The 24,453-nt window shown below is 37.9% G+C and overlaps 1 protein-coding gene across 2 annotated transcripts in view; it reads right to left on the bottom strand.

The window, feature by feature from the left end:
• The window catches only part of smchd1 (structural maintenance of chromosomes flexible hinge domain containing 1), an 80,350-nt gene extending 56,059 nt beyond the window's left edge, over positions 1–24,291 (bottom strand). For both annotated transcript variants that reach the window (XM_066723419.1, XM_066723420.1), the window contains exons 1-12: positions 23,848–24,291; positions 10,571–10,646; positions 9,862–10,020; positions 9,613–9,695; positions 9,375–9,508; positions 9,037–9,151; positions 8,079–8,198; positions 7,162–7,328; positions 6,943–7,036; positions 4,810–5,020; positions 3,290–3,407; positions 2,284–2,467 (exon numbers count right to left, since the gene is read on the bottom strand). In XM_066723419.1, coding sequence (XP_066579516.1) covers positions 2,284–2,467; positions 3,290–3,407; positions 4,810–5,020; positions 6,943–7,036; positions 7,162–7,328; positions 8,079–8,198; positions 9,037–9,151; positions 9,375–9,508; positions 9,613–9,695; positions 9,862–10,020; positions 10,571–10,646; positions 23,848–24,057 — 1,671 coding nt within the window. In that variant the 5' untranslated portion in view covers positions 24,058–24,291. The remainder of the gene's footprint in view (positions 1–2,283; positions 2,468–3,289; positions 3,408–4,809; positions 5,021–6,942; positions 7,037–7,161; positions 7,329–8,078; positions 8,199–9,036; positions 9,152–9,374; positions 9,509–9,612; positions 9,696–9,861; positions 10,021–10,570; positions 10,647–23,847) is intronic.
• Positions 24,292–24,453: the final 162 nt, after the last annotated feature.

The raw sequence follows: 24,453 nt of genomic DNA, 5'->3' as shown, positions 1-24,453 counted from the left end.
CCCTAGAGTCTGCAACACCACTGAGCAAGGGGCACCACCAAGCAAGTAGCACCATGAAGACCAAGGAGCTCTCCAAACAGGTCAGGGACAAAGTTGTGGAGAAGTACAGATCAGGGTTGGGTTATTAAACAATTCTGAAACTTTGAACATACCACGGAGCACAATTAAATCCATTATTAAGAAATGGAAAGAATATAGCACCACAGTAAACCTGCCAAGAGAGGGACACCCACCAAAACTCACGGACCAGGCAAGGAAGGCATTAATCGGAGAGGCAACAAAAGAGACCAAATATAACACATGAAGGAGCTACAAAGCTCCACAATGGAGATTGGAGTATCTGTCCATAGGCCCACTTTAAACTGTACACTCCACAGAGCTGGGCTTTACGGATGAGTGGCCAGAAAAAAGCCATTGCTTAAAGAAAGAAAATAAGCAAACACATTTGCTCTTTCCCAAAAAGCATGTGGGAGACTCCTCAAACATATGGAAGAAGGTACTCTGGTCAGATGAGACTAAAAGTGAGCTTTTTGGCCATCAAGGAAAACGCTATGTCTGGCGCAAACCCAACACCTCTCATCATCCCAAGAACACCATCCCCACAATGAAGCATGGTGGTGGCAGCATCATGCTGTGGGGATGTTTTTCATTGGCAGGGACTGGGAAACTGGTCAAAATTGAAGGAATGATGGATGGCACTAAATTACAGGGAAATTCTTGAGGGAGACCTGTTTCAGTCTTCCAGAGTTTTGAGACTGGGACGGAGGTCCATCTTCCAGCAGGACAATGACCCTAAGCATCCTGCTAAAGCAACACTCGAGTGGTTTAAGGGGAAACATTTAAATGTCTTGGAATGCCCTAGTCAAAGCCCAGACCTCAATCCAATTGAGAATCTGTGGTATGGCTTAAAGATTGCTGTACATCAGTGGAACCCATCCAACTTGAAGGAGCTGGAGCAGTTTTGCCTTGAAGAATGGGCACAAATCCCAGTGGCTAGATGTGCAAAGCTTATAGAGACGTACCCCAAGAGACTTGCAGCTGTAAAAGGTGGCTCTACAAAGTATTGACTTTGGGGGGGGGTGAATAGTTATGCATGCTCAAGTTTTCGTTTTTTTTTTTTTTTTTTTAATTTCTTTTTTGTTTCACAATAAAAAATATTTTGCATCTTCAACATGGTAGGCATGTTGTGTAAATCAAATAATATAAACCCCGAAATAATCTATATTAATTCCAAGGTTGTAAGGCTACAAAATAGGAAAAATGCCAAAATAGAAAAATACTTTCTCATGGCACTGTATAGTGAGTTTTCCCCATTCACAAAGGTTGACTTTCAAAGAGAACCAAAGACCAAAAGAAGGGAATAGGAAAAAGCTCAGACGATCTGAATCCAAGAATGCTACAATGCTATAGGGGTTTCTCAAGACGATTGTCAATGACGATGTCAACTGCACCAGGACTGTATAAGTATCTTGTTTGAACCAAGTATGATTGTATGTTTAAACCTACTGACTTGGTGTGAGAGACTGCCCTTGTACACATAGATTAAAGAGGATTTATTTGTTTGTATGTGCATCTCCCAGATTAACTGGAAACCCCACAATAGGAACTTTGCTTGAACTTGGACCTGATTTAGATTTCCCAGTCAAATAGGCTCCAGAGGATCTTTATTTTTGTCTTTATTCACCCCTGCACTGTACATAATTCACCATCCTTTTGCACCATATCATTGAATACGTATGTCCGTTTCCCTAGACCCCACCTATTTCAAGAGCGCAGCACTGTGAAAACATGGCATTACACTTTAGAATTGTTATACTTGGAAAAAAAAATGTTAATTAAATGTTAATTGTCAATATTTACATGTAGCACTTATGTCTTGGCAAATGTTTTTGTTTTGTGGTTCTTTAAATTGCTAGTTCTCAAAACCATAACCATGACCATTACTTAGTGTGATTTCTTTATATCATTATATCATAACACATGTGGATTGCAGTTATTATATTAACCAAAAGGACTGTGAATCTGGATTTCCATGGTAGATGTCTGAAACCCAAAAGAGTGTGATTTTGGGGTCTCTAGACATAGAAACAAATCATTGTAAAAAACACAATAGCTGTCCTTTAAACTGAAATATCTATGACCATTTTTACATAACTGTATATTTCTTCTAAGAAACCCCCCGGCACACAACCTGCTGTTTGGCCTGTTGTGCATATGAGAAAATAAAGACTAAAAAGGAGAAGACCAAAAATATACACAAAATAAAAATAAAAGCTCAAATACCTGTCCATTCACAACCCGTGTGAAGAGAATGTCCTTGTCCTTCAGCCTCAGTTCTAGATCCATGAAAGTGAGTTTGTTAGTGCTGACCTGAAACCTGTCATTGGTGAAGAGAACGCCGGAGATCCTGTTGTAGCACTCCAGAGGCACAGTGGCCCTCTTCTTTGGGGGAGAACACCACTCAAAGCTGGGAAAAGAAATAAGATTGGAACCCACATAAGTATGTATGAATGGAAGTATCCAGGTACGTACTTCAACCAGAATTACATTTCTCCACGCACCCAAAGTTTCCCCCCCCCCCTCTAGTCCTACTCAGCAAAAACATGAAGGCAAATTTGCTAAATTAGCTGAAGTAGACTATCAATGTAATAGAATTAAATAAGTACAAGAATAATGTCTACATGATTAATTAAAAAAAAGTTCTGCAGTCAAATGGATTCAATTAAGCACATGACAAAGCACTTAAGGCAGATCACTTCATATATATATATATATATATATATATATATATATATATGGTAAATTATAAACTCATTAAGAAGTAGGTTGGGCAATGATTACTGCAAATTATTTTAGTATCTGAAAAGCCTTCATTAACAAGAGTCACAGAAGTTTATAAATACTCTGTGAATGTCAAGCTGTGCATATATCTTAAAGAATCAGTAACAAAACAAGATTACAATACTGGAAGCAGTGGCTGTTGGCCAGGTGCTTGGATACTTCATCATTATACTAATGTATTGCTTATACAGAAATGCAACATTAAACTCTATATACTGTAAAGTATTCAAAGTATTTCTCGAAGTATTAGAGTAAGCAAATTAGTCGAGTATAAAAGATTTTAGTTGAGTTAGTAGAAAGTTGCAGCACTACTGTAAAGCTTAAACACAGATTACTTTTCTAAATGTGTAATCGTACAGCTTACAAAAGACTAAGATTGGATTGTAGAAAAAAAAAAAATGTATAAAATGTGTTAATTCATATTTTCTATAATTTATTAACTTCTTACTCATCCACTGTAGTGTAAGGTATCAATCGCCCATTCCAAAAACATTCAAATATAGGCCGCTTTCCCCTGGCTCCTTTATCAAGGGTAATACAGTCTTCATCATCATCATCTGTTGGTTCTGAAACATTTGAAATCTTTCAGTTCTGTATTGCCCATTCATTTTGTTAACAAAAAAGCAAGACTGTAGATTTAAAAAGGACAATGACACATCAATAGCATTTTCGAAGGTACAGACAGCACGGCAATAATAAAAACTGAAGGTTTTCCAAATTTATAATATTATACAAAATTATTCTATATTTTAAGTGGCCTCTATTCAACTGTGGCATAAACCCAAACACAGTACTAAGAAATTAGCTCTCAGTCTTCAAATAAACAAACTGGAGTTACAACTTCAGTAATTGTATCTCCCATGAATTGGCAGAATCTGATCATTTAAATATCTGCATTTTTACATACGGTTTTAGCTTCAGGTTTTAAATAATTAAAAAAACATTAGTACAGTAACCTGAACCTAAATGAAGGGATGCACTAGTAAGGAAATTACATACTGGTAATAGTTTATTTCCAAATGTACCATGTTTAAATTAACCTGATATGGCTAACTGTATTATGTGAAAACATGCTAATTCTCTAACAATATTCTAAAGACAATTGTATGCCTAATTTTGTAACTGGGTTCAATGCCTTTATCTATCATAAAGGTGTATATTTATAAATCTATTTTAATCAACTTGCAAAAATTCACCCGAGTAATCGTTAGGCTAATAACCTTTTGCAATTTCATCTTGCATGAAACTAGTTCAATACTAAAAACAGCTGAGTTTCTTTGAAGTATGTTTTGTATCATGTTAGAATGACTTATCTTAGTCCTTATGCTGATCCAAGACTGCATGTACAAGATGGCAAAAAACTTTTACGATTACTGGCTATGCATTGCATTACATTAATTGCAAGTGTAGCACATAATTTTGCTTATTTTTAACAACTTACAGTGGGGTGATTTACTGAGCATAAAAACGCAACTTCATGCACAATAGGGTGTTCTAATAAATGTACTCACAACTGCTATAGTTCAAAGCAGTGGTTTCCAACCCTGGTCCTGGAGGAGCGCCTACCCTGCTGTTTTTTGTTCCGACCAAGCTCTCAATTACTCAATTACCCTTAATTGAACTAACAATTTCCTATATCAGTTTTTTTAATTGTTGGAAACAGTAGGGGTTTTAAGCTAAGTACAGAATTGTATAAAGAACAATTCTTATTCTTATTAAAAAGTCAAATCTAGGCATGTTGCTAATTCAATTAAGATTAAATTAAGTAATTGAGAGCTCGGTTTGAACAAAAACCAGCAGGGTAGGGGGTCCCCCTCCAGGACCAGGGTTGGGATCCACCGATTTAAAAGGAATGAAGTGTGACAAAAATAATGGGTCAAAGAATTGTGTTTTTAACCTTTTGAAAACCATTACAAATTCTGAAAACCCTGGTGGTTATTGTAGTCAATGAGACACCTTAAGACTTACTTGAGACGATGTTAGGGTCATCGGGGTACGTTTCATTATCATAAAGAAAAGGGTGATATCTAATAATTCCCTCCACAACCCCATCATCTTCAACACGTGTCCTGAATTCAAAACTGTCTGCTGAGGAGTTGATGTAACGAGTCTGCATGTCATCATTGATCTCTCTGAGATTAACAACTCTCGTTTGCTTCGATTTCTCAGACATGGAGATCTAAGAAGAAAAAGTGATGGATTTAAAGTAATTATGTACTAAACAGTCTAATCTATAGGACACCTGGATAATACTCAAATACAATTAACAAAAGAATTGGCACAAAACTCTTGTTAATTGTTACATGGATAATGGAAGAAAACTGTGTGAGGAGTGGTTTCACATAAAAAAGTAGATTAGAAAGTCTTAAGAAAATCTAACTTTTGTACATATTTATTGCAAATAAACTACTACACAAAATTAAAGAAAAGTTTTGCTAAAATAACTTGATGGGAGAAGGAATTAGGATCTGTGCTTGAGCTCTTGCACAGAGATACATATTCAGCATTACTCTTTCGGCTTCTGTCAATGTTCAGATGCAAACGTGAAAGAGAACCATAAGGAATTTCTCAATCAAAATATAACCGCTCTTAAATAGAAGTTCCGCTCTTAAATCACACAATTCATTTCTGCTGTGGGTTTAGTCTCCTGGTTATTTTTTTATCAACTAATCAGGAAACACATTTGCTGACATGTTTTGCAGCATACCTGCAACAGCCCACAGACTAAACAAGCATGCATTTCACAATACCGAAAAGTGTGACCTGGGTTGCCAAATCTAGGGTAGTCCAGGCATGCGTGTATATATATGTATATATGTATGTACAAAATCTCAGAAAATAGACAATTATGACATTCTGGGACCACAGAGTCTACTGATCAGAACAAGACCATCCATGTTTTGGTAGAAGCAACACACCCGTAGAGAGCTCAAAATGTCAAGATGGAAAACTCTGTTTACAGTGTACTAATACACAACGATTTACATAATTGGAACTGAATTTCTGTGCGTTTGATAGAACATCAAATATATACTCGATTAATTGTTAGGTTGTTCTGTACAAAACAAGCCTATTTGCAAATAAATACGATCGAAACCGAGTGATCTGTGACCATCTATATGAGACTACCTCCAACTTCCTGAAGCAGACTGCACATTTACCCCCCGGGCTCTGAATGATGGCAGGCGAAGATGTGTTTGAGAATAAAATGCACTGGTAGCCGAGAGAATAAGTTTTCAAACAATGTGTGCATTGTAGGAATACAGTGTAACTTCTATGCACGGGAGTTGCATGTAACACTGCCAAATAATGCTAAAGAGGGTGTAGTAACAGTATATAAAACTCTGAAATGTACATTATTTTTCAGTTTTTGGTAACCTAAACCTGTTTTGGTTTTTTTAACCTCTGCCAGTTTACCGCTTACCTTTGTATCATTTCAGGTTATTCACTGGACTTGAACTGCTTAAATTTCTCTAAAAACTGGAAACATTGAAAAATGGGGGTATTCTAAAACTTGACTGGTAGTGTGTGTATGTATATATACACATTATATTCTATATATGTATTCTACACATACATACACATACATACATAAAAGAATAATAAATCACACAAGTAACAACAAAAATATTTTGGGATTAGGACTCATTAAAGAAAATAAAATATTTCTGAATATCAATTAATCTGTCCATCTAATCCAGGGGATCTTAACCTGGGGGCTGTGACATTATAAAACACAGAGCCCATCTAAGTGTAGAAAATGATTTGTGACTCTTCCGGAGACCTACGAAGCCCCGTCTGGAACTCTTTTGTGCATCAATGCAGCCCCAACCATCCCATTAATTTAGTAGGATTTCAGCCTTATCAAACTTATCAAAAATGATTTCATAATTAGGCTACAATATGATGCTTTTCAAATCTGTCTGTGTGGAGGGAGGTGTGTGTGTGTATTGAATATTTTCAAGCTCAAAATAGGGTCACACTGTCTGAAAGATGAAGTCCTGATCTTATCCATCCATCTCTAGAGAGAAAATGCAAAAACACTAACAATAGAAGATTTTAGTGTAGCCTAACATCACAATTAACCTACTCTAACATTACCTGAATATCAATGTTCTGCATGAAACCAGTGTTCCTCGTTGCAGACTTCATATCATTTCCATTGGGTCCATGCACATAATAATGATAAACATGCCTGGAAATGCAAATTTGAAAGAAAAAGAAAAAAAAAAAAGATTTACTTGTGTTATAGTATTTTTTTGCATTCCTACAGAAAATGTAAAATTAGCACAATGTCAATAGAGTACTGTTAAAACTCACGCAAGCTCTCTGGTCCATAGATGGAAGTAGCTCTTCAAGTAGCTGACATGCTCTGCTTGAACTCCAGTGATCACCACAGCTGTAAAACTGTCCTTTCCATTTTCTTCACTTATAATACCATGCAGGAAATGCTCATCGTCAGTAGTTATGTGAGAAGAATCACCTGGCTAGAGATCAAGTATACACATTATCAAAATACAGGGATCCTTTGAAAAATGTATCCAGGAATTAGAAAAATGAATATATACATTTTAGCAAAGGTCAAAAATCAAGTATAAAGTAGTTAAACATCTATAGCCTTGCTACTACTATTTGTGAGACGCTATAGATTTCACGGATAACAACTGGAATCTGGCAGTTAAAAGACTTTAACAACAACACCACCACACAGTGGCTGCCTGTAGGCAACTAAACAAAATAGTCACTATGGTCACTAAAACAGTTGGTAGCACTGATGTATGATTAAACTGAACAGGTTACATCCTCTGCAGGAAGTTAAGTACACACAAGTATTGAAACGTGAAGTGGAAGTTATGTTGGCAGGTGATCTCTCATTCAGATTTATTATGACTTTAAATCTAAATTGAGTGGGTCTGCTGCTCACAGAGACATTAACAGTTTCTCCCAATCAACCTTAACCTGTGCATAAATCAGAAAACACGAGGTTGTCTAGACCAAGTCCCTAGAGCAGGGAAATGCAACCTAAAGCCCCCGAGCTACTTGCTGCTCACTTATTATATGTTTGAGGCCCATTTCTTTCTTTCATATCCTGTTTTGTATTGTAGAATTATAATTTATTGCTGGCAAATATTTGTGTGTTTAACTTTGAAAGCTCTTCTACAAATATTAATTCAAATTAGAACAAATTATCATCTTTTAAGTCTAAATCTAGATCCAAGAATAGTAAATATGCTTACCTTTCGGTTTCTAATGAATCCGCTGTATATCGCTTCCTTCTTCTTCTCTTTCTTTTCAAAGTCATCTTTTGAAAGTACAAGCTCATGAACATCTAGAGATCCTAATGGTCTAGTGATCATCTAAATTAATACAAATAAACCAATTTAAGTCTGTAGACCCTCTCCACCACTGACTGGTTATGCATTTGACATGTTCTAGTTTGAAATTAAATATAGTGATCAGTTTGCCCAAATATTTGTTTTAAGATCAAGTTTACACATCTATTGTCATATCAAGAGAGTGGGATACAGGAGATCAAGAAGTCAAAACTTGAAAGTTACATAAAAAACTATCAAATAGGGAAAAACAAAACATCCATTGACCTTAAAAACTGGTCTGATACAACACCATGTGTACAATTTGAGAGAAAGCTGTAATAAAATCTTAAGACAAAATATTGCTTCTGTTAGATGGCAAACAGCTATGTTGAACAGGATGATTAATCTTTTATTTAAAATGTATTTAACTGTATTGCAGATATATTACTTTATTGTGTGACTGGTCAGGGGTAGGAGTCAGTAGGGGGAGGTTTTATTTTTAAGTAACCGTTGGAGCAATTTTCAATTATTGTTAATTCTGAAGGCAATCTGAACCTATATGGACTGTGCTTTTGCCTATGTGTTGTTATCTGTTGGGTAGGGGCGGGATCCAATGTCATGAACCCTTCTGTGAAAAGCATGTACTGATGACACCTGCCTCAAATCATTAAAGTAATTCTGATTCATAGTGAGATGTAAATGGTAAACAGTTTCAAAGCCACCATCGAACAAAACATTCTTCTGCGATATCCATTTAAGTACTAGGTAGAAAGGCTATCAAATGACGCTGGGAAAAAACTAAACCGATGAACATAAAATACTTACTAAATACTTTGTAGCAAATATGTTAATAAAAGGGAACGTTCTATATGCTACTTACTCTAGTTGACTGTCCAATGTAGAAAACCGCTTGCTTTCCACCTACTCCAAAGTAGGATATGTCACTGTTCAAGCTGCGAGGCACTGGAGATGGTCGAATATAACCACTATGATCACTATTTTAAAAATAAAAATCGATTAAAAAAAATATCCAAAACAGCAGCAATGTACAGACATGTGTCATGAGGAAAAACCTGAATTCCAATGTTTAAATGTAATTATTAATAACAATGCCTATCATACTCAATTACTATTCATGTTATTCAACATACCCTAGCATCACCATTAATTTTGTGCAGGTTTTAGGAATAGGAGTTTCAATTCTAAAAGAATACAAACCTTTCAAATTCATGGTCTTTTCTTGAAAATTTGGACAACCTGTAAACAGCCCAGTTATTGAGCTGCTTGATTGACATGCCACTGCCATTATCCAAGACAACTACTGCAGGTTTACCATGGGATTCATCAAATAGCTTGAAGGGGGGGGGGAAAAAGTTAGTTATAACAACCAATATTGTAGTAGTTAACAATAGCAATAAAATGTCTAATTAAATAAGGAATAAAAACCTATACTCACCAATCTAATGTCAATGGACCTGATGTCATTGTTCTGTGAGGTTGCTGACAAAGCATTGTCTATCAATTCAGCAAACGCATAAGCTGGAAAAATAATTTGTAGGTATAGATTTAGTTGGAATTTTTTTTTTAGCACTATCAATTTAGACTGTATCCAGCATTGTGTCATGGTAGCCAAGAGTAGTAAAATACAGCACAGAATATCATACAGAAAAAGGAATGCACAGACGTTTGTAACTGTATTACTTACGTAAAGCTTTTTGCCCTTCACTGGCATAGTACTCATACATGCCACTTTTAACAATTGTGTCATAGTGCGGAAGGAACTCAATATGTTCCCTTGTTGCGACTGGCAAGATCTGATCAACAGAGTGCAGCACGTACAAAGTATTCCCCTCTACAATTTCTTCTGCAAAGAGAAATGCACAATTTTCAGAACTACAGTAAATATATCTTAAACCACATAATTGTCAAGATTACCCGAATTTTCAGAGCGATAGCAATGTCCAAGTTATCACATGAATAACCACAAACATACATCAATGTGAACAAAATATTTGAAAAAGTATCCTGCATTTTTTAACTGATTACGGAACATGCAGACAGAGAATAGTAAAATAGAAGCAAAAGTTTTGTTGAGTTTTTCATTAGTCACATTAACACTTTCTATGCAATATATTTAATACAATTAGTTAGGTGAAGACACAGGTAGCAAAAGGGGCACTTAATATGTACAAAAGTCACTAATCTGCATGCCTTTATTAATCAGCACCATTTACGAGAGCAGCAGGTGAATATTTCCTTCAACCACAGAAATAACAGAAGTTTGGTGGGGGTTTTTTGGGGGGGGAGGTTTTTTTGAACCAATATTTACAGGATTTAGAGTGCCTTCCTTTTAACGAAGCCACAGAGTGTTGAACATCACTTTCATCCATATCCAAAAGAAACATCCCACTCACCAAATCGGGCCTCATCAATTTGTTTCCTAGCTGTTGTCGTCAAAACATAAGTTTCATCCGGACGAATACTAAACACCTAAAAAAAAAAAAGAAAAAATGAAAATGAAAGCAGCATTGCATTACTAAGCTATTGTTTCAGAACTACCAACTACTGTGAAGATATTTACAGACTTCAGTGAAACAGACATGTGCAGTGGTTAGGAAGTTTATTAATCACTTTGCATATGATCTAGTTTAACTCTGTATTATTACATGGATGCAAATATTCAGTTATGAAGGTGTATGCTCGTTTCTTTGTAGCACTTTTTAGTTAGAGGGCATCTCCATTATCCATTTGACTTTATTTCTGAATAAAGTATTTAAATTGGGAAAATAAAAAAAAATTAACTAAAAATGAAAATTTATGAAATGGAAGATACCAGTGAGCAATGCACAGCAGACAGTACACAATTGCTCTTAGTCTAAAACCATAATTCCAGTACAGCAAAAACAATAGTTAGTAAAGGGAAACTAGCAAGGTTTCTAAGATTATGGTTTTACTGCACCTTTACATTTTGCATTTAGCATATATGTAGGACAATTTTCCCAACCCATTTTATCATATAAGCAACTTTCAATATTTTAAAATATACAACTCTCCTATAATGGCAGTTGTCAAACGCTTGCAAATGTGTGCTATTTCAGGGTTTCAGAATGTGTTGCGTTATAACTTCCTTGATAGTTGGAAAGTAGGGCACAAAAGAACAGATATTAAATCGGCCGATAATGGCCTTTTACAGAAATCTGTATCGGCAGATATTCCACCGATAATGCACCGATATAACTGCAGATACTATTGGCTAAATATTTTTTCCATAAAATCCTTTGTCAGACTTCAGACAATAAATACATATTTATTTCGTTTTACAGTTTTTTGTATAATTATTTACCATGATTTTTTAACATGGTGCTTTAGTTTGCGCACAGTGGTGCTGCATGCACTACTGAGCACTGTGGTGAAACAAACACAAACCCATTGAGAAACATAAGGGTTATAAAAAAAATTATATATATATATATATATATATATATAAAAAAAAAAAAAATCAGCAGATATATATAGTGGTTGCTAGTGGAAACACAGCAAAAAAACTAAAAAAGCACTAGAATTGTCTTCCCTGCATCAGCCTAATTATTATCAAGTCAACCAAGTGTTAGCATTTCACAGTCTTACACCATGATAAGAATTAGCCTATGGTTTGCATAGACAACATGATGTGTGTGTATGCACAGCTGTTATTCAAAGGAGTTACTCACAGGGGAGATTGTTTATGTAAGTCAACAATCCTACATTCAAAACCACGAAAAAATCTGCAATCCACAGCGATCACTTTGATCACAGTGTATTCCAACATTTGCATCATTTGAATCACCTCACTTGCCAGCGCTGGATTATATGAACAGGCTAAAGCGCTGTAACGTATGTTGCGTGTGAGATTTTCTGAAGTGAATGGGTTTGCAAGTTAAATTGTAACTTTCTTATTCCAGTAAAATCTGGACAGAGTAAAGCTTTTTGTCTTGTGTAACAGAGGTCATTTAAAAATAAATTATTTCTGTGCCACCGTAAACAAAAAATAAAAAATAAAAACAAATCATAATTAATTTGTCAATGGTATGTGGATAAACATCACACGTGCATCATTTATAATTTTTTTGTGTAAAGTTATAATACATGGCCAAAGTATATGGACACCCCTTCCAATTAGTGGATCCAGCTATTTCAGGCACACCCATTGCTGACAGGTGTATACAATCAAGCACACATACACCCCATTCACACTTGCAGGTTTAGGAGCCTAAGTGCGTTCACGTATGCGGGCGAAAAGGCGGCCTAAACGAAATGCATGCTGGGAATAAACAAATCTGCTCAAACAAACCAGTGACGCATGACATTAGGTCTGCTTACAGGTGTATGTGATGTATTTATAGTCACAACTTATTAATATTGATATATAGGCTATTGATCGGTTCTATATTTTCTTTGAAAGTAATCTTAACCCTTTGCAGCCGCAGCTTTCTAATATAATTAAAAAATGTGCTGGTTCAATGGGGAAATCAAATTAATATATTTCCATTTTCAAATGTCTATCTTCGGTTCTGCAAGTCTAAAAGTGCTGTTATACAATTCACCCGAAAGCGAAGCACCTTTATTAGGACATTTGCATTAAATCACAAGAAATCATATGCATTACCGTTCACAATTTCACAATGCAATTTTCAGGTGTAAAATTTACCAACCATGCTACACACTTTTAATAATTTAATTGATCGAGTAGTTTGAACTGTTTACATAAATTATAACTGATTATATACTCATTATACATCATATACTTATATAATTATATTATATATAAAGATTTGAGCTAGCGAAATGTATCTGTACATTTAAGGCTATAGATCAATATGCCCTTCAAACAATATAGAGAAAATACTGTATGTCTTTACCGTTTGTGCAGTGGTGTGAGCTGTTTTGGTGCCTGTGTTTACTTCTGCCTTGGCGAGAAGTGGCGTCTCCTTTGAATCAGTCTCTGGGGGCAGGCTTGAGTTGCATCATGCACTGACGCTTTCCACCCGGCCCAGGGCCGTTCATATTCACATTCAGGTCACCTTTAGGCCACCGCAAAAGATTTACGCTGGGTCAAAAAGTGGGACTAGTTTTGACCTGGCCCAGTGCCACCTTAAATCTATGACCCCGTTAACATTTGAGTTAAGGCGGCTCTGAACTCACTGACTTTCAACGTGGCACCGTCATAGGATGCTACCTTTCCAAGAAGTCGGTTAGTAAAATTTTTGCCTTGCTAGAGCTGCCCGGGTCAACAGTAAGTGCTGTTATTGTGACGTGGAAACGTCTAGGAGCAGCAACAGCTCAACCGTGAAGTGATAGGACACACAAGCTCAGAGCATGGTTACGCCGAGTGCTGAAAGGCATAGTGCATAAAAATCATCTGTCCTGAACAATCACTAATGAGTTCCAAACTGCCTCTGGAAGCAACATCAGCACAAGAACTGTTCTTCGGGAGCTCCTTGAAATGGGTTTCCATGGCCGAGCAGCTGCACAAAAGCCTAAGATCACCATACACAATGCCAAGTGTCAGCTGGAGGTGTGTAAAGCTCAGTGCCATTGGAATCTGGAGCAGTGGAAACACGTTCTCTGGAGTGATGAATCACGCTTAAACATCTGGCAGTCTGACGGACTAATCTGGGTTTGGCGGATGCCAGAAGAACGCATAGTGCCAACTGTACAGTTTGGTGGAGGAGGAATAATGGTCTGGGACTGTTTTTCATGGTCTGGGCTTGGACCCTTAGTTCCACTGAAGGGAAATCTTAACGTTACAGTATATAATTAAATTCTAGACAAATTTACGCTTCCAACATTGAGGCAACTGTTTGTGGAGGCCCTTTCCTGTTCCAGCATGACGATGTCCCTGTGCCCTACAGTAATGGTGGCCACTATTTTTTTTTTTTTTTCCTCGATGGGAGAGATGCGGTAGAAACTTTTCCAAAGAAGGAATGTGCGTTTACCTTGGGAAAACAATTAATCTGGAGCAGTTTTTAATGTACCATGGAAAAGTGCCACACAGGATTAATTGCTTGGAGCAGAAAGACATTGAAGAGTGTTTGAAAAGATCATGAAAATCATCCTGGAGAAAGGACTGCATCGGACTGCAAAACAATGTGCCATGATGAAATACATTCCTTTTTTCCTTTTTAATATATAAAAATGCACGCAAACATGAAATATTCTTCCTGGATTTAAATTAAATGTCCCCATGTCTTGTAAATTCTCTCAATTATTTAAATGGCACGATTTTTAGCTTTCCCTTACAACCCCAATTCTGAAAAAGTTGTGACACTATGGAAAATGCTAATAAAAACAAAGAGGACTGATTTGTAAATGTCCATTGACTTGTATTTAAACAAAAAAACATATAAAGACAAGGTATTTAATGTTTTACTTAAATCGACTGCATCTTTTTTTTTTGAAGGTAAATATTTATTTTGAAATTGATGCATGCAACACGTTCCAAAACAGTTGGGGCAGGGGCAATTTAGGACTAATAGCGATGTGACAAGTTGAAATAAGAAGGCGATGTGAAACAGGTGAGGCAATCGTGTAATCATCATATATAAGGAGCCTCCAAAAAAGGCCTAGTCTTTCAAGAGCAAGGATGGGTCGAGGCTCGCCAATCTGCCAACAGATGCGTCAGCGAATAATACAACACTTTGAGAACAACATTCCCCAAAAACAAATCGGTAGGATTTTGGGGATTTCACCTTCTACGGTGCACAATACAATTAAAAGATTCAAGGAATCCAGTCAAATCTCAGTGCGTAAAGGGCAAGGCCAAAAACCACTTCTGAATGCGCGTGATCTCCGATCCCTCAGACATCACTGTCTTAAAAACCATCATGAGTCTGTAATGGATATCCTGACATGGGCTCGGGAATACTTTGGTAAACCTTTGTCAGTCAACACCATTCACCGCTGCATCCGCTGCATACTATGCAAAGCAGAAGCCATACATCAACACTGTTCCGAAGCGCCGCTGACTTCTCTGGGAACGGTCTCATCTGAGATGGACAGCAGCACAGTGGAATCATGTTATGTGGTCCGACGAGTCAACATTTCAAATACTTTTTGGACAAAACAGCCGTCGTGTTCTCCGGGCCAAAGAGGAAAAGGACCATCCAAGCTGTTATCAGCGTCAGGTCCAAAAGCCAGCATCTGTCATGGTATGGGGGCGTGTCAGTGCCCATGGCATGGGTAACTTGCACATCTGTGAGGGCACCATTAATACAGAAAGATATGTACACGTTTTGGAGCAACATATGCTGCCATCCAGACGTCGTCTTTTCCAGGGACGCCAAACCACATTCTGCCCGGATTACAAGCGCATGGTTGCGTAAGCAGAGAGTGCGGGTGCTAGCATGGCCTGCCTGCAGTCCTGACCTGTCTCCCATTGAGAATGTGTGGCACATTGTGAAGCGCAAAATAAGGCAACGAAGGCCCTATATATATTACTATATATTAATGGTAATCCAATTATAGATGCTTTACCGACTACCGAAATACAAACCTTACAATGTTACTAAACTTAGCAATTAATACAACTGATCCATTAATTACGGTGTCAAAGGTATTTTTTAAAGGAATCCCATTCACAATAAAAGTTGATGCCTACACGCAATGTTATTGATATGTGACTTATTTTGTGACACTGACAAAGCTGGAGGTATACAGACAAAAAATGCTAACAATGAATTTGTGGAAAAACTGTTCAAGTAAGTTACGGATCCCAGAGTGTTGTTGCTGTATTTATATACACATTCGCTTTGCTTAAGAAACTACATATATAGGCTGTGACTGTGTATGTAATAATGTATATTTCATGAAATAGATCTGTAGTGGCTACACAGAACAGATTTAATCCCTCGCACACTGTATTTAATAATGTAACGCAGTTCATTCTCCCACAAATAAATAATAAGCGTGAATATCTGGATACTTAAATTAAGCTATATTGTCAATGTTAATTGGATCATGATACAGGGAGAAGTAACATGGTTATTTACGATGCAGTGGTAAACAAAATAAACTAGATGAAACGGGAAAAGATACTTCAAAATGAACACTTAATTTTCTAACAATCATATTTTTTAGTGATGTCTTTTGTTTTTTTATATTGTTGCAATGTGTCCCCGTTTCTACTTTTGAATATCTGGTATAACATACTATAAGACTGTGTTAGATATTGTAAAAACATTTCAGCTCAAAGTTTATTGCACTTTAATGTTAGAGGTATTTCAGCCTGCAGTTAAAAACACTAAATTCCAGTGCTGACTGTCCCAGACCTTTCATGTCTCACAGTCACTTCCTAGGGCAGCTGGACCTCATAACAATGAGTGGAAACGCTGCCGGGCACAGTGTAGGTGCACAGTTACAGCACGGCCACACGGAGGTGCACCTAAACATGGCTAGTGGAAATGGGGTAAGAGACTGTGAGGTTGAATCAGAAGCATATCTGCATAATGTTATGGTGGTGGTCTCAAAACATAAGGGTGATCTGCTAAATAAATCACCAGTAGTGCTACAAGGTATATTTAAGTCTGCTTGGGCCACCTGAAGCGGCACTTAAATATACGAGAACAAAAGTAAATCTGAGGGAAGTCAGCAGTAATCGTTTCCTAGATATATAAATAATGACCAGTACTTCAGAAAATTATAAATTTGTTAATTTGCATTAGCAGTTCTAGCTTACTTTGTCGTCAATCACTTCCAAGACAAAGAGTCTGAAGTCCCCAGTAATAAGACACAACCTCAGGTACAACGAGTAGGCAAGAGAAACTATCAATCATTTCAAAATTATTTTGGGAATGGATCTTCTCCACACATACCAGCATAGATCAGACTTCAGCAAGAGAAAAGATTAACTTACTGCACATGCAAGTAATATTTTTGTTAGAGAAACATGTGGCTGAATACATTTAAAATGAATGAAAACAAATGTTCTTGAAGTACCTGGGAATTAATATAGTATTGTGTTAAATGTAAAGGTTTCCTCCCCACAATATATTGAAGGGGAACTTTACTGACCTAAGAATTTAAAGAAAAGCTAGAAGTGAAACAGATGAGGTGAACAGGCTCCAAAAAACAAAACAAAAAAAAAGTCTGGGTTAGCGAAGCAATCCCTTGATCATAAAAATTAATAAAATAAATAAGTAAAGCTTCTGCAGCAGGGTTAAGGGATATTAGTTGTGATCAGATTTATAACCTACACAAAGCGGTAATATAGGACGAAGGGAATAATACAAAATAGCAGTAGTAACAGGTCACCAATTAAGGGAATTAATACACACACACGCACACAAAAAAAAAGGAATGTAGAAAAAGCAACCTTATCAAAATTAAGTGCTGATAAAACAATGGGAAGAAATAGCCAATCTGGAAATGAAAATAAAATTGTGAGGTGTAAATAGACCGCAGAAGGAGCTAAATAAGTTTTAGCTGCTGAAATAGACTGAGATGATAAGCCGTGGACCCCCAGAGATTCATTTGCTCCTACATGCCATCCATAGGAGTTTTTTTTTTTTTTCCTCTCCTCCATGCCTAAATGGTTTATTTATTTAAATGTTCACTCACTTTATTCTAGATCATGTTAAATGTTTACAGGTCTATATTTTATTGTATTGTATTTATGTATTATTTTATTTTGCTGTACGTTTGTTGTATGTTTACCAGTCTGTAAAGGGCTCTGTGGCTACCCTGCGAAGGGCACTATACAAATAAAAATGGATTGATTGATTTGACTTTAACCTCATCTAAGATGCTGTCTCCCTCAAAGTTCTGTCACAAAGTCAGAGAATGGTAACAAAAATTGCTATAACAAATTAAAAATAAAAGGAATAGGTTCTGGCAAATGGGATTGGATTAGTGCAGGTTCCTCTTTTAATTCACTCAATGCAGAATTACAGCTGGCTGATAATTTCCCCACTCAAATGCATGTAGCAGAAGAATTAAAACACCTCAATACATGCTTATCAACTGTCTACTGGTATAATAATAATGGTAACTTACATCAAAGATAAGAATGCAATTGAAAAGGATGCATAAATATACTTCCAGTGAAGAAACATGTTACAGAATAGGAATTCATACAGTTTATAGGTGGGACATGGCTGTTCAGTCCAAACTCAGTTATATTATGGCGTGACCATGTTCCACTTTCTGAGATCCTGCAGAGAGCCAACTGCAGGAGCACTGAGGGCACCATCACTCACTGCCAGCTACGATGGCTCGGTCATGTTATCAGAATGCCAGTGGATTGCGTCCCGAAGCAGATATTGTATGGCCAGCTGCATACAGGGTGCCGCTCCACAAGTGCGCAGAAATAACGATTAAAAGACCATCTGAAGGCATCACTAAAACATTGCGGGATCAGCAGTCAATCCCTTGAGGCTACTGCTGCAAATCGATCAGCCAGGCGACAACAGTGCCCTGAAGTCTGATGAGCAAGAAACAACTGGCAAAACGTCCAAGGAGGCACCTGGCCATGGCTGCACCCAACCAAATGACTTGGCTCTTGGTTTGCCTTGTCTGTAGCAGACAGTGTGCATCCCATATAGGTTTATACAGTCAGTGATATTTTGTTTATACAGTCATCTTCGGTTACGAACCTGATGGATGATTGATGGGGGACATGGTTGTTCAGTCCAAACTCAGTTATATTTTTGAGCTCAGCTCAGCACAGCACTGTCCTGCTCTTTCAAAGTGTCACTGCACCCCTCTGAAGGACTTTCCCAAGAACATTCTCCTATATTGTAGTAAGTGTGCCAATAACACTGTTATTAGTGCAGTTTGTGCATGCTTCCTGTAACGTATGGTTGTACCCAAGATTTTTTTGATGACAACTATTGAGCTGGTCCATGTGAGAAATTAGTTTTATGCTAAATACTTAACATAAGAATTAAATCGCCTCAACTAATATTGGTATTTTTCAGTTACCACTACAACGGACACTTGCAAAAAAGTATTTTCTGATTAAACAAAGTCAACTGTGTTCTTTACAAGGGATTACATTTTTATTTTGTTCTATATATTGTATGCTATTGTATATATTGTATACATTTCATGATATTGTGTATTAGTGTCCAGTAATATTTTTACATGTAATTGTCCACTTAAACTCAGTGGGTACAGACTAGGTCTATAGTTAAATCCTCAATCTAGATCTTTATATTTAATTTAGACAAAGGTGTTTTTTTTTTTTTTATACACCCTGAATTCAATTACACTCCCAAGTGCTCAAATACTTGTGCCCATGCCTCCTGGATTAACCCCTTGCACACCTAGATCTACAACAGATGTGATGGCAATTTAAGAAAAAGTTTCAACCATTCAGTGCAATCATGATCGGTCAAACTAATAGGTGGTTGGGCCAATCAAAACTTGGAACTTTTATATCTGGCCACATCCAGTTGCTGTACAGTCCTAAAGAAGTTAACGTAAATAAATGTATTTAAAATACTAAAATTACCCCTACATAACTAATAACCGGAAGTAGCACAACAGCACACACAGTTAATATGACGGATATTCATGAATTGGTAACCTTCATTTGACATAAATAACCTTTGCAAACTGTAAGACACATAAGATGTACTGTGTACCAGACTCTTCCAAACTATTTTTTTCTTAGATACAAAGTGAGATCCCTGTCAGTTCTCCTTTGCCATAGTTATTTGAATGGATAAGCACTGCGAGTCAGCAGAAGTATTGCAGATTCCCTGGCACTGAAAGCTACAGGACACACACTGAAGGTCTGTATAGAACAGAATAGCTGGTAGCACTTTAGCGAAGTGTCAGTTCAAGAACATCACAGTGCAGTGAAGGGTGAGGTAGATTAAGGAGATTTTGAATGTCTGTGACTAAACTATGTTTTTTTCTTATTATGTAAGATTATTAATGTATGCATGTACAAACAAAATTTGTAATCTACCCAATACAAAAAATATACTATCTTTTATACTATATATACTACTACACTATATTGGCATATACTAATATATCGGCTATAGGATACATACAGCGCAATTGTATAACTCCATATTATTACTATAATATTGCATTGCAATTGCTGCTGGGTAGTAATTCTTGCAGAGCTTTCAATATATTCTCCGTTATCTCATAGTATTTAATGAAACCTTTCAACCAACAATTTGTACACTGGTTCTTATTTGAATTGCGTTTTTTGTTAGGTGAGGTGTCAGTTTCACCAGTGTACACCACAGCATTATTAATACATTACATTTTGTCAATGTCAAAAACGTAACTATCTGATATGCAAAACAAGATGATTTGTGGTTAGGACTCGAGTTATGAGTAGTTCAGTTACAAACGTTGTCAATACACTGTGATTTGCACACTTCGTTGCCCTTAGTACGGTACTATCCAGTCACACTACACGATTTGAGCGCGATTTGGCCCTCACGACAGATCGGCACTGATCGTCACGCCAGGCAGCTGGTCGTGCAGTGAGAGACGGGCTGATGCGTCGCTGCTCCGACCCGACCCGACCGTAAGCTGGTCGGAGCCGCTACGACTTTATTAAACGTGTTTATATTTATGACTCGATCGGCGCCGATCGTGGAGGGTGACGTGATCAGCAGCCAATGAGAGCCGAGCCGACTGAAGAGAGAAGAAACAGCGAGAATAAACATGACAGGAGAATAAGATTTCCATACGTATTTATTAAAATACTTCAAATACCAATGGTTGTTTCGGCGCAGGTTATTTTAAAATACTCTAATACAGGGAAAATAATATTTTCAAACACCAATTAGTATCTGTAATTGACCAGGTCTGCGCTAAATATCCACCGCTACAATGCGCTGCTCATCCTGTGGGAAGGATAGAGCCGCGTCGCTGCTGTAACTGCGCAATCACGCGTTCGTGCGGGTGTGGGGTTGCAGGCTGTGCGCAGATCCGCGACACGCGTGTCAGATCGGTCAGTGTGTCCTGCGCTGAAGACACAAAACAGTCGTTAAGTGTGAGCTGCCCACTGTTCACAACATCGGGTTTTCCTGCTCCATTCACACAGACCTTGCCGGCAACAAATTGCAGTCAATGGTTTCAGTGTGAATGGGGTTTTAGTCTCCTCTGGGCAGCAGAGCTCGTTTAGTCCGCAGCTGGGGACCAACTTCAGCCGCTCAGCTCGGTGCGATGGGTGTTAAACCTGCGCACTGGTTTAGTCTGACCTCGCCATCATCTCCAGTGCGCAGCTGCAGGTCGTTGCAACTGACCAAATATAGTTAAGTTTAAGGAATTAAAACTTAACCAAACAACAACAAAACACTGCACCTGAAACCAGTGTGGATAGTTTAAGCTGAGGGGACACCAGTATGTTGCACTTTGTGCAACAGGTTTAATTTTAAATGTATTAGCATGAATTACAATTTTCCCCAACTGTTTAAACTAAAACTGGAACCTGAAGCACAATGACCTGTAACTCATTTACCAGAAACATACACCAAAGCTGCAACACTGTTAGCATACGTTCTGCTTTCCACTCAGACTGCAATTCTATAACACATTTGGCAAAACACAACAATTCTCTACACTCATGTGCAAATTGGTAATTGAGATCAGCTTATTGATCACATTCACTCACACAAATAGTGTTTGCACATGTGATGAGTGTTCACTTTTTATCCATACTAAAGGTCTGATAACAAAGGCCACAGGTGAGTACACCAATGAAGGTGCATGTCTGCAAACCCCAGGACATGGAGGAAGCCTGTGAAGACATCCCAGCCGAGTGCCATCAGCGTGGATGTGACATGCCAGAGGACATCCCCCACTGTCTGGCAAAGAGAACATTGCCGGCGATGTTGATGAACATCTGTGACCAGATCAAAACAACAGACTAATGTTTTGCAATGGAGTATTGTTTTCTTTAGTTATTATTTTGGCTTTAGTGTATTTTGACAGTTTCTAACATACAGCAGTACAATGTAGGCCTATTTTTTTCGTTTGCATATGTAAATTACAAGTTACTGTAGGTTTGCATATTTACTGTATGTTTGCTTAGTGTGCTGTCTGAAGTGTGGAAATCTAAAACTACATTTTGTATTCTTTCTTGTTTGATTACACACAAACACACTCTTAGTCTTTACACTGAAATAAGTTGCGAGAGGATTTTAAATGTCACATTAATGTGATATTGGTCGTCACTAAATTCCACTCATTTGAGTGTGTGTGTGTCGTTTGGATGCAGAAATGATCAGTTTGGGGTTTTATTTTTAGAGTTGTTAGTTATGCGATGTAGTTTCAGCAAACGTGCGTTAACAATTGAGAAAAACTGTGATGCATAAACAATATAATTCGTGCAACCAGGGTCAGTTTAACAAAATATCCCCAAATAAATTAAACAATATTGAATCGGGCCATTCAAGGAAGTTACTGTCAAACTAATTCCCCATCAAATCACTTTGTCGGAGTCACATGGAGAAAAGTTTGAATGCTCATTAACGGATCTCTACTACTTACAAGTGAAAATACAACCCACCCTGACAAACAAATTGACGAGAAGAGTTTCCTGACACACGCCGGTTTCGACTTATTTGTTTCCGCCATTTTCACTAACCATGCAAGTGGCTTTAAATGACTTCTCGCAACTTTAATTAATTAATTGCGCGACGTTATACAAAATCAAAACTCGTTAGATAATGTTACAAGGAACTAAGTTTCTCAAGAAGGTTGAATCCATGTCATTAAAAAAAAAAAAAAAAAAAAAAAAAAAACATTTTATTTCTAGCAACATCGATACTGGTCTCAGCTGAGACTGATGGGATACATTTAAATATTATGCATCAATTAAAGTTAAGGTCCGGGACACCGGTTTTACCACCGGCAGGAACAATGGAAAGGGCACAAGCAAAACCGTGCATTTATTTTTCATATATATATATATATATATATATATATTAGTTTACAGGTTTTATTTTACCACGCTGCACTGTTGATTTTGAACAAGCTGCTGTATTATATCGTAGAGAACATTGAAGCGCGTATTCATCGCCTTTCAAGATGGAACTGTAGAAAACATGGCATAAACATTTACATGTCTCCCTATTTAGCAGTTAAGTTAATTAACACTCATTTCCACAACAATGTGATAATGCATTACAGTCTAATGAAAAATACTGATGAGACACTGATCATGTATTATTGGCTATCCATGAACAGTCCCTCAACACCCTCTACAAAATATAATTGCTTCTACGTCCAGGGGCCCCGTGTTTTATTCGAGTCCAACACGGTACTGTAATGTAATCTGGGTCTGTGAAACATGCCCATCACATCACCCACCGTCTGCAACAGCATCCCTCACCTACAGCACGGCTCCAACTTCCTGTTAAACACGATATTTGCACTGCCTGCCTACAGCACAGCCACAACACACGTAAGTTATAACGCAACGCAAGCACCTCTCAAAATTGAACCCTTCCACGTGTGTGCTGTTTTGAGGACCAGCGTGTTTAATTGTTGCATTTGCGGTGCCACTTCAGCAAAGCTAACAGCGCGACCACACACGGATTTGAATAATATAATGCCATCGCACACTTCGTTTTAGACACTTGGCTGTTGCAGAAATCTCAACAAACGTGCAATAACAATGCAAATGATCGGAGCAGGACAGTACACGCGTGCATTGCGTTGCGTTGTGTTGTGTTGTTACCTTGCAAACTATGCCAGTGAAATCCGCGAGTGTCATGCTCCCACTCTCCAACACTTTCTCACAGAGATTATTGTTTTCCACACGGCAGTCAAAGACAAACACTCTCCGTGAAAACCCCGACGGTCCTGGGGTGCTGGGGTCGCAGGACACCGTGGGGAGCTGCAATGTCTGACTGTTGTTGCTGTTCTGGTTGTTGCTATCCGCCGCCATGTTTCTCGAAGCGTGTGGGCATCCACCGACCCGCTTTCTTTAGGCTTGCCAAGAGGTATCGTCGGAGCTCAACCTTTTAGGACGGGGCTGCGGAGGAATTGCTCGAATTCAGTGCATAGTGCCCCAGATGCGCATCCCGAAAAGACTCGCAAACCCGCCAAAGGCATCCAAACAGACCTGCTCCCACTACGTCACACCGCGTCACGTGGGGCAGTGCGAGCCACGGGAAGAAAGAAGGTCGCGTCGGAGGAGCGCAGGCGTCCGCAGGTCTGCGCGGATCTGCGCCGCTCCGCCAATGGGGTCGCCGGAATTGTGCAGGTCTGCGCAGATTTTTTGCTTGATTAAGGCGGTTCTAAGAAGTGGAAGATGGCGTTTGCATAGCGCTGGGAGGTCTGT

This window comes from Amia ocellicauda, chromosome 2, assembly GCF_036373705.1.
Source record: "Amia ocellicauda isolate fAmiCal2 chromosome 2, fAmiCal2.hap1, whole genome shotgun sequence".
NCBI lineage: Eukaryota > Metazoa > Chordata > Actinopteri > Amiiformes > Amiidae > Amia > Amia ocellicauda.
Note: the sequence above shows the minus strand (reverse complement) of the source record. Positions and strands in the feature narration are given on the sequence as shown.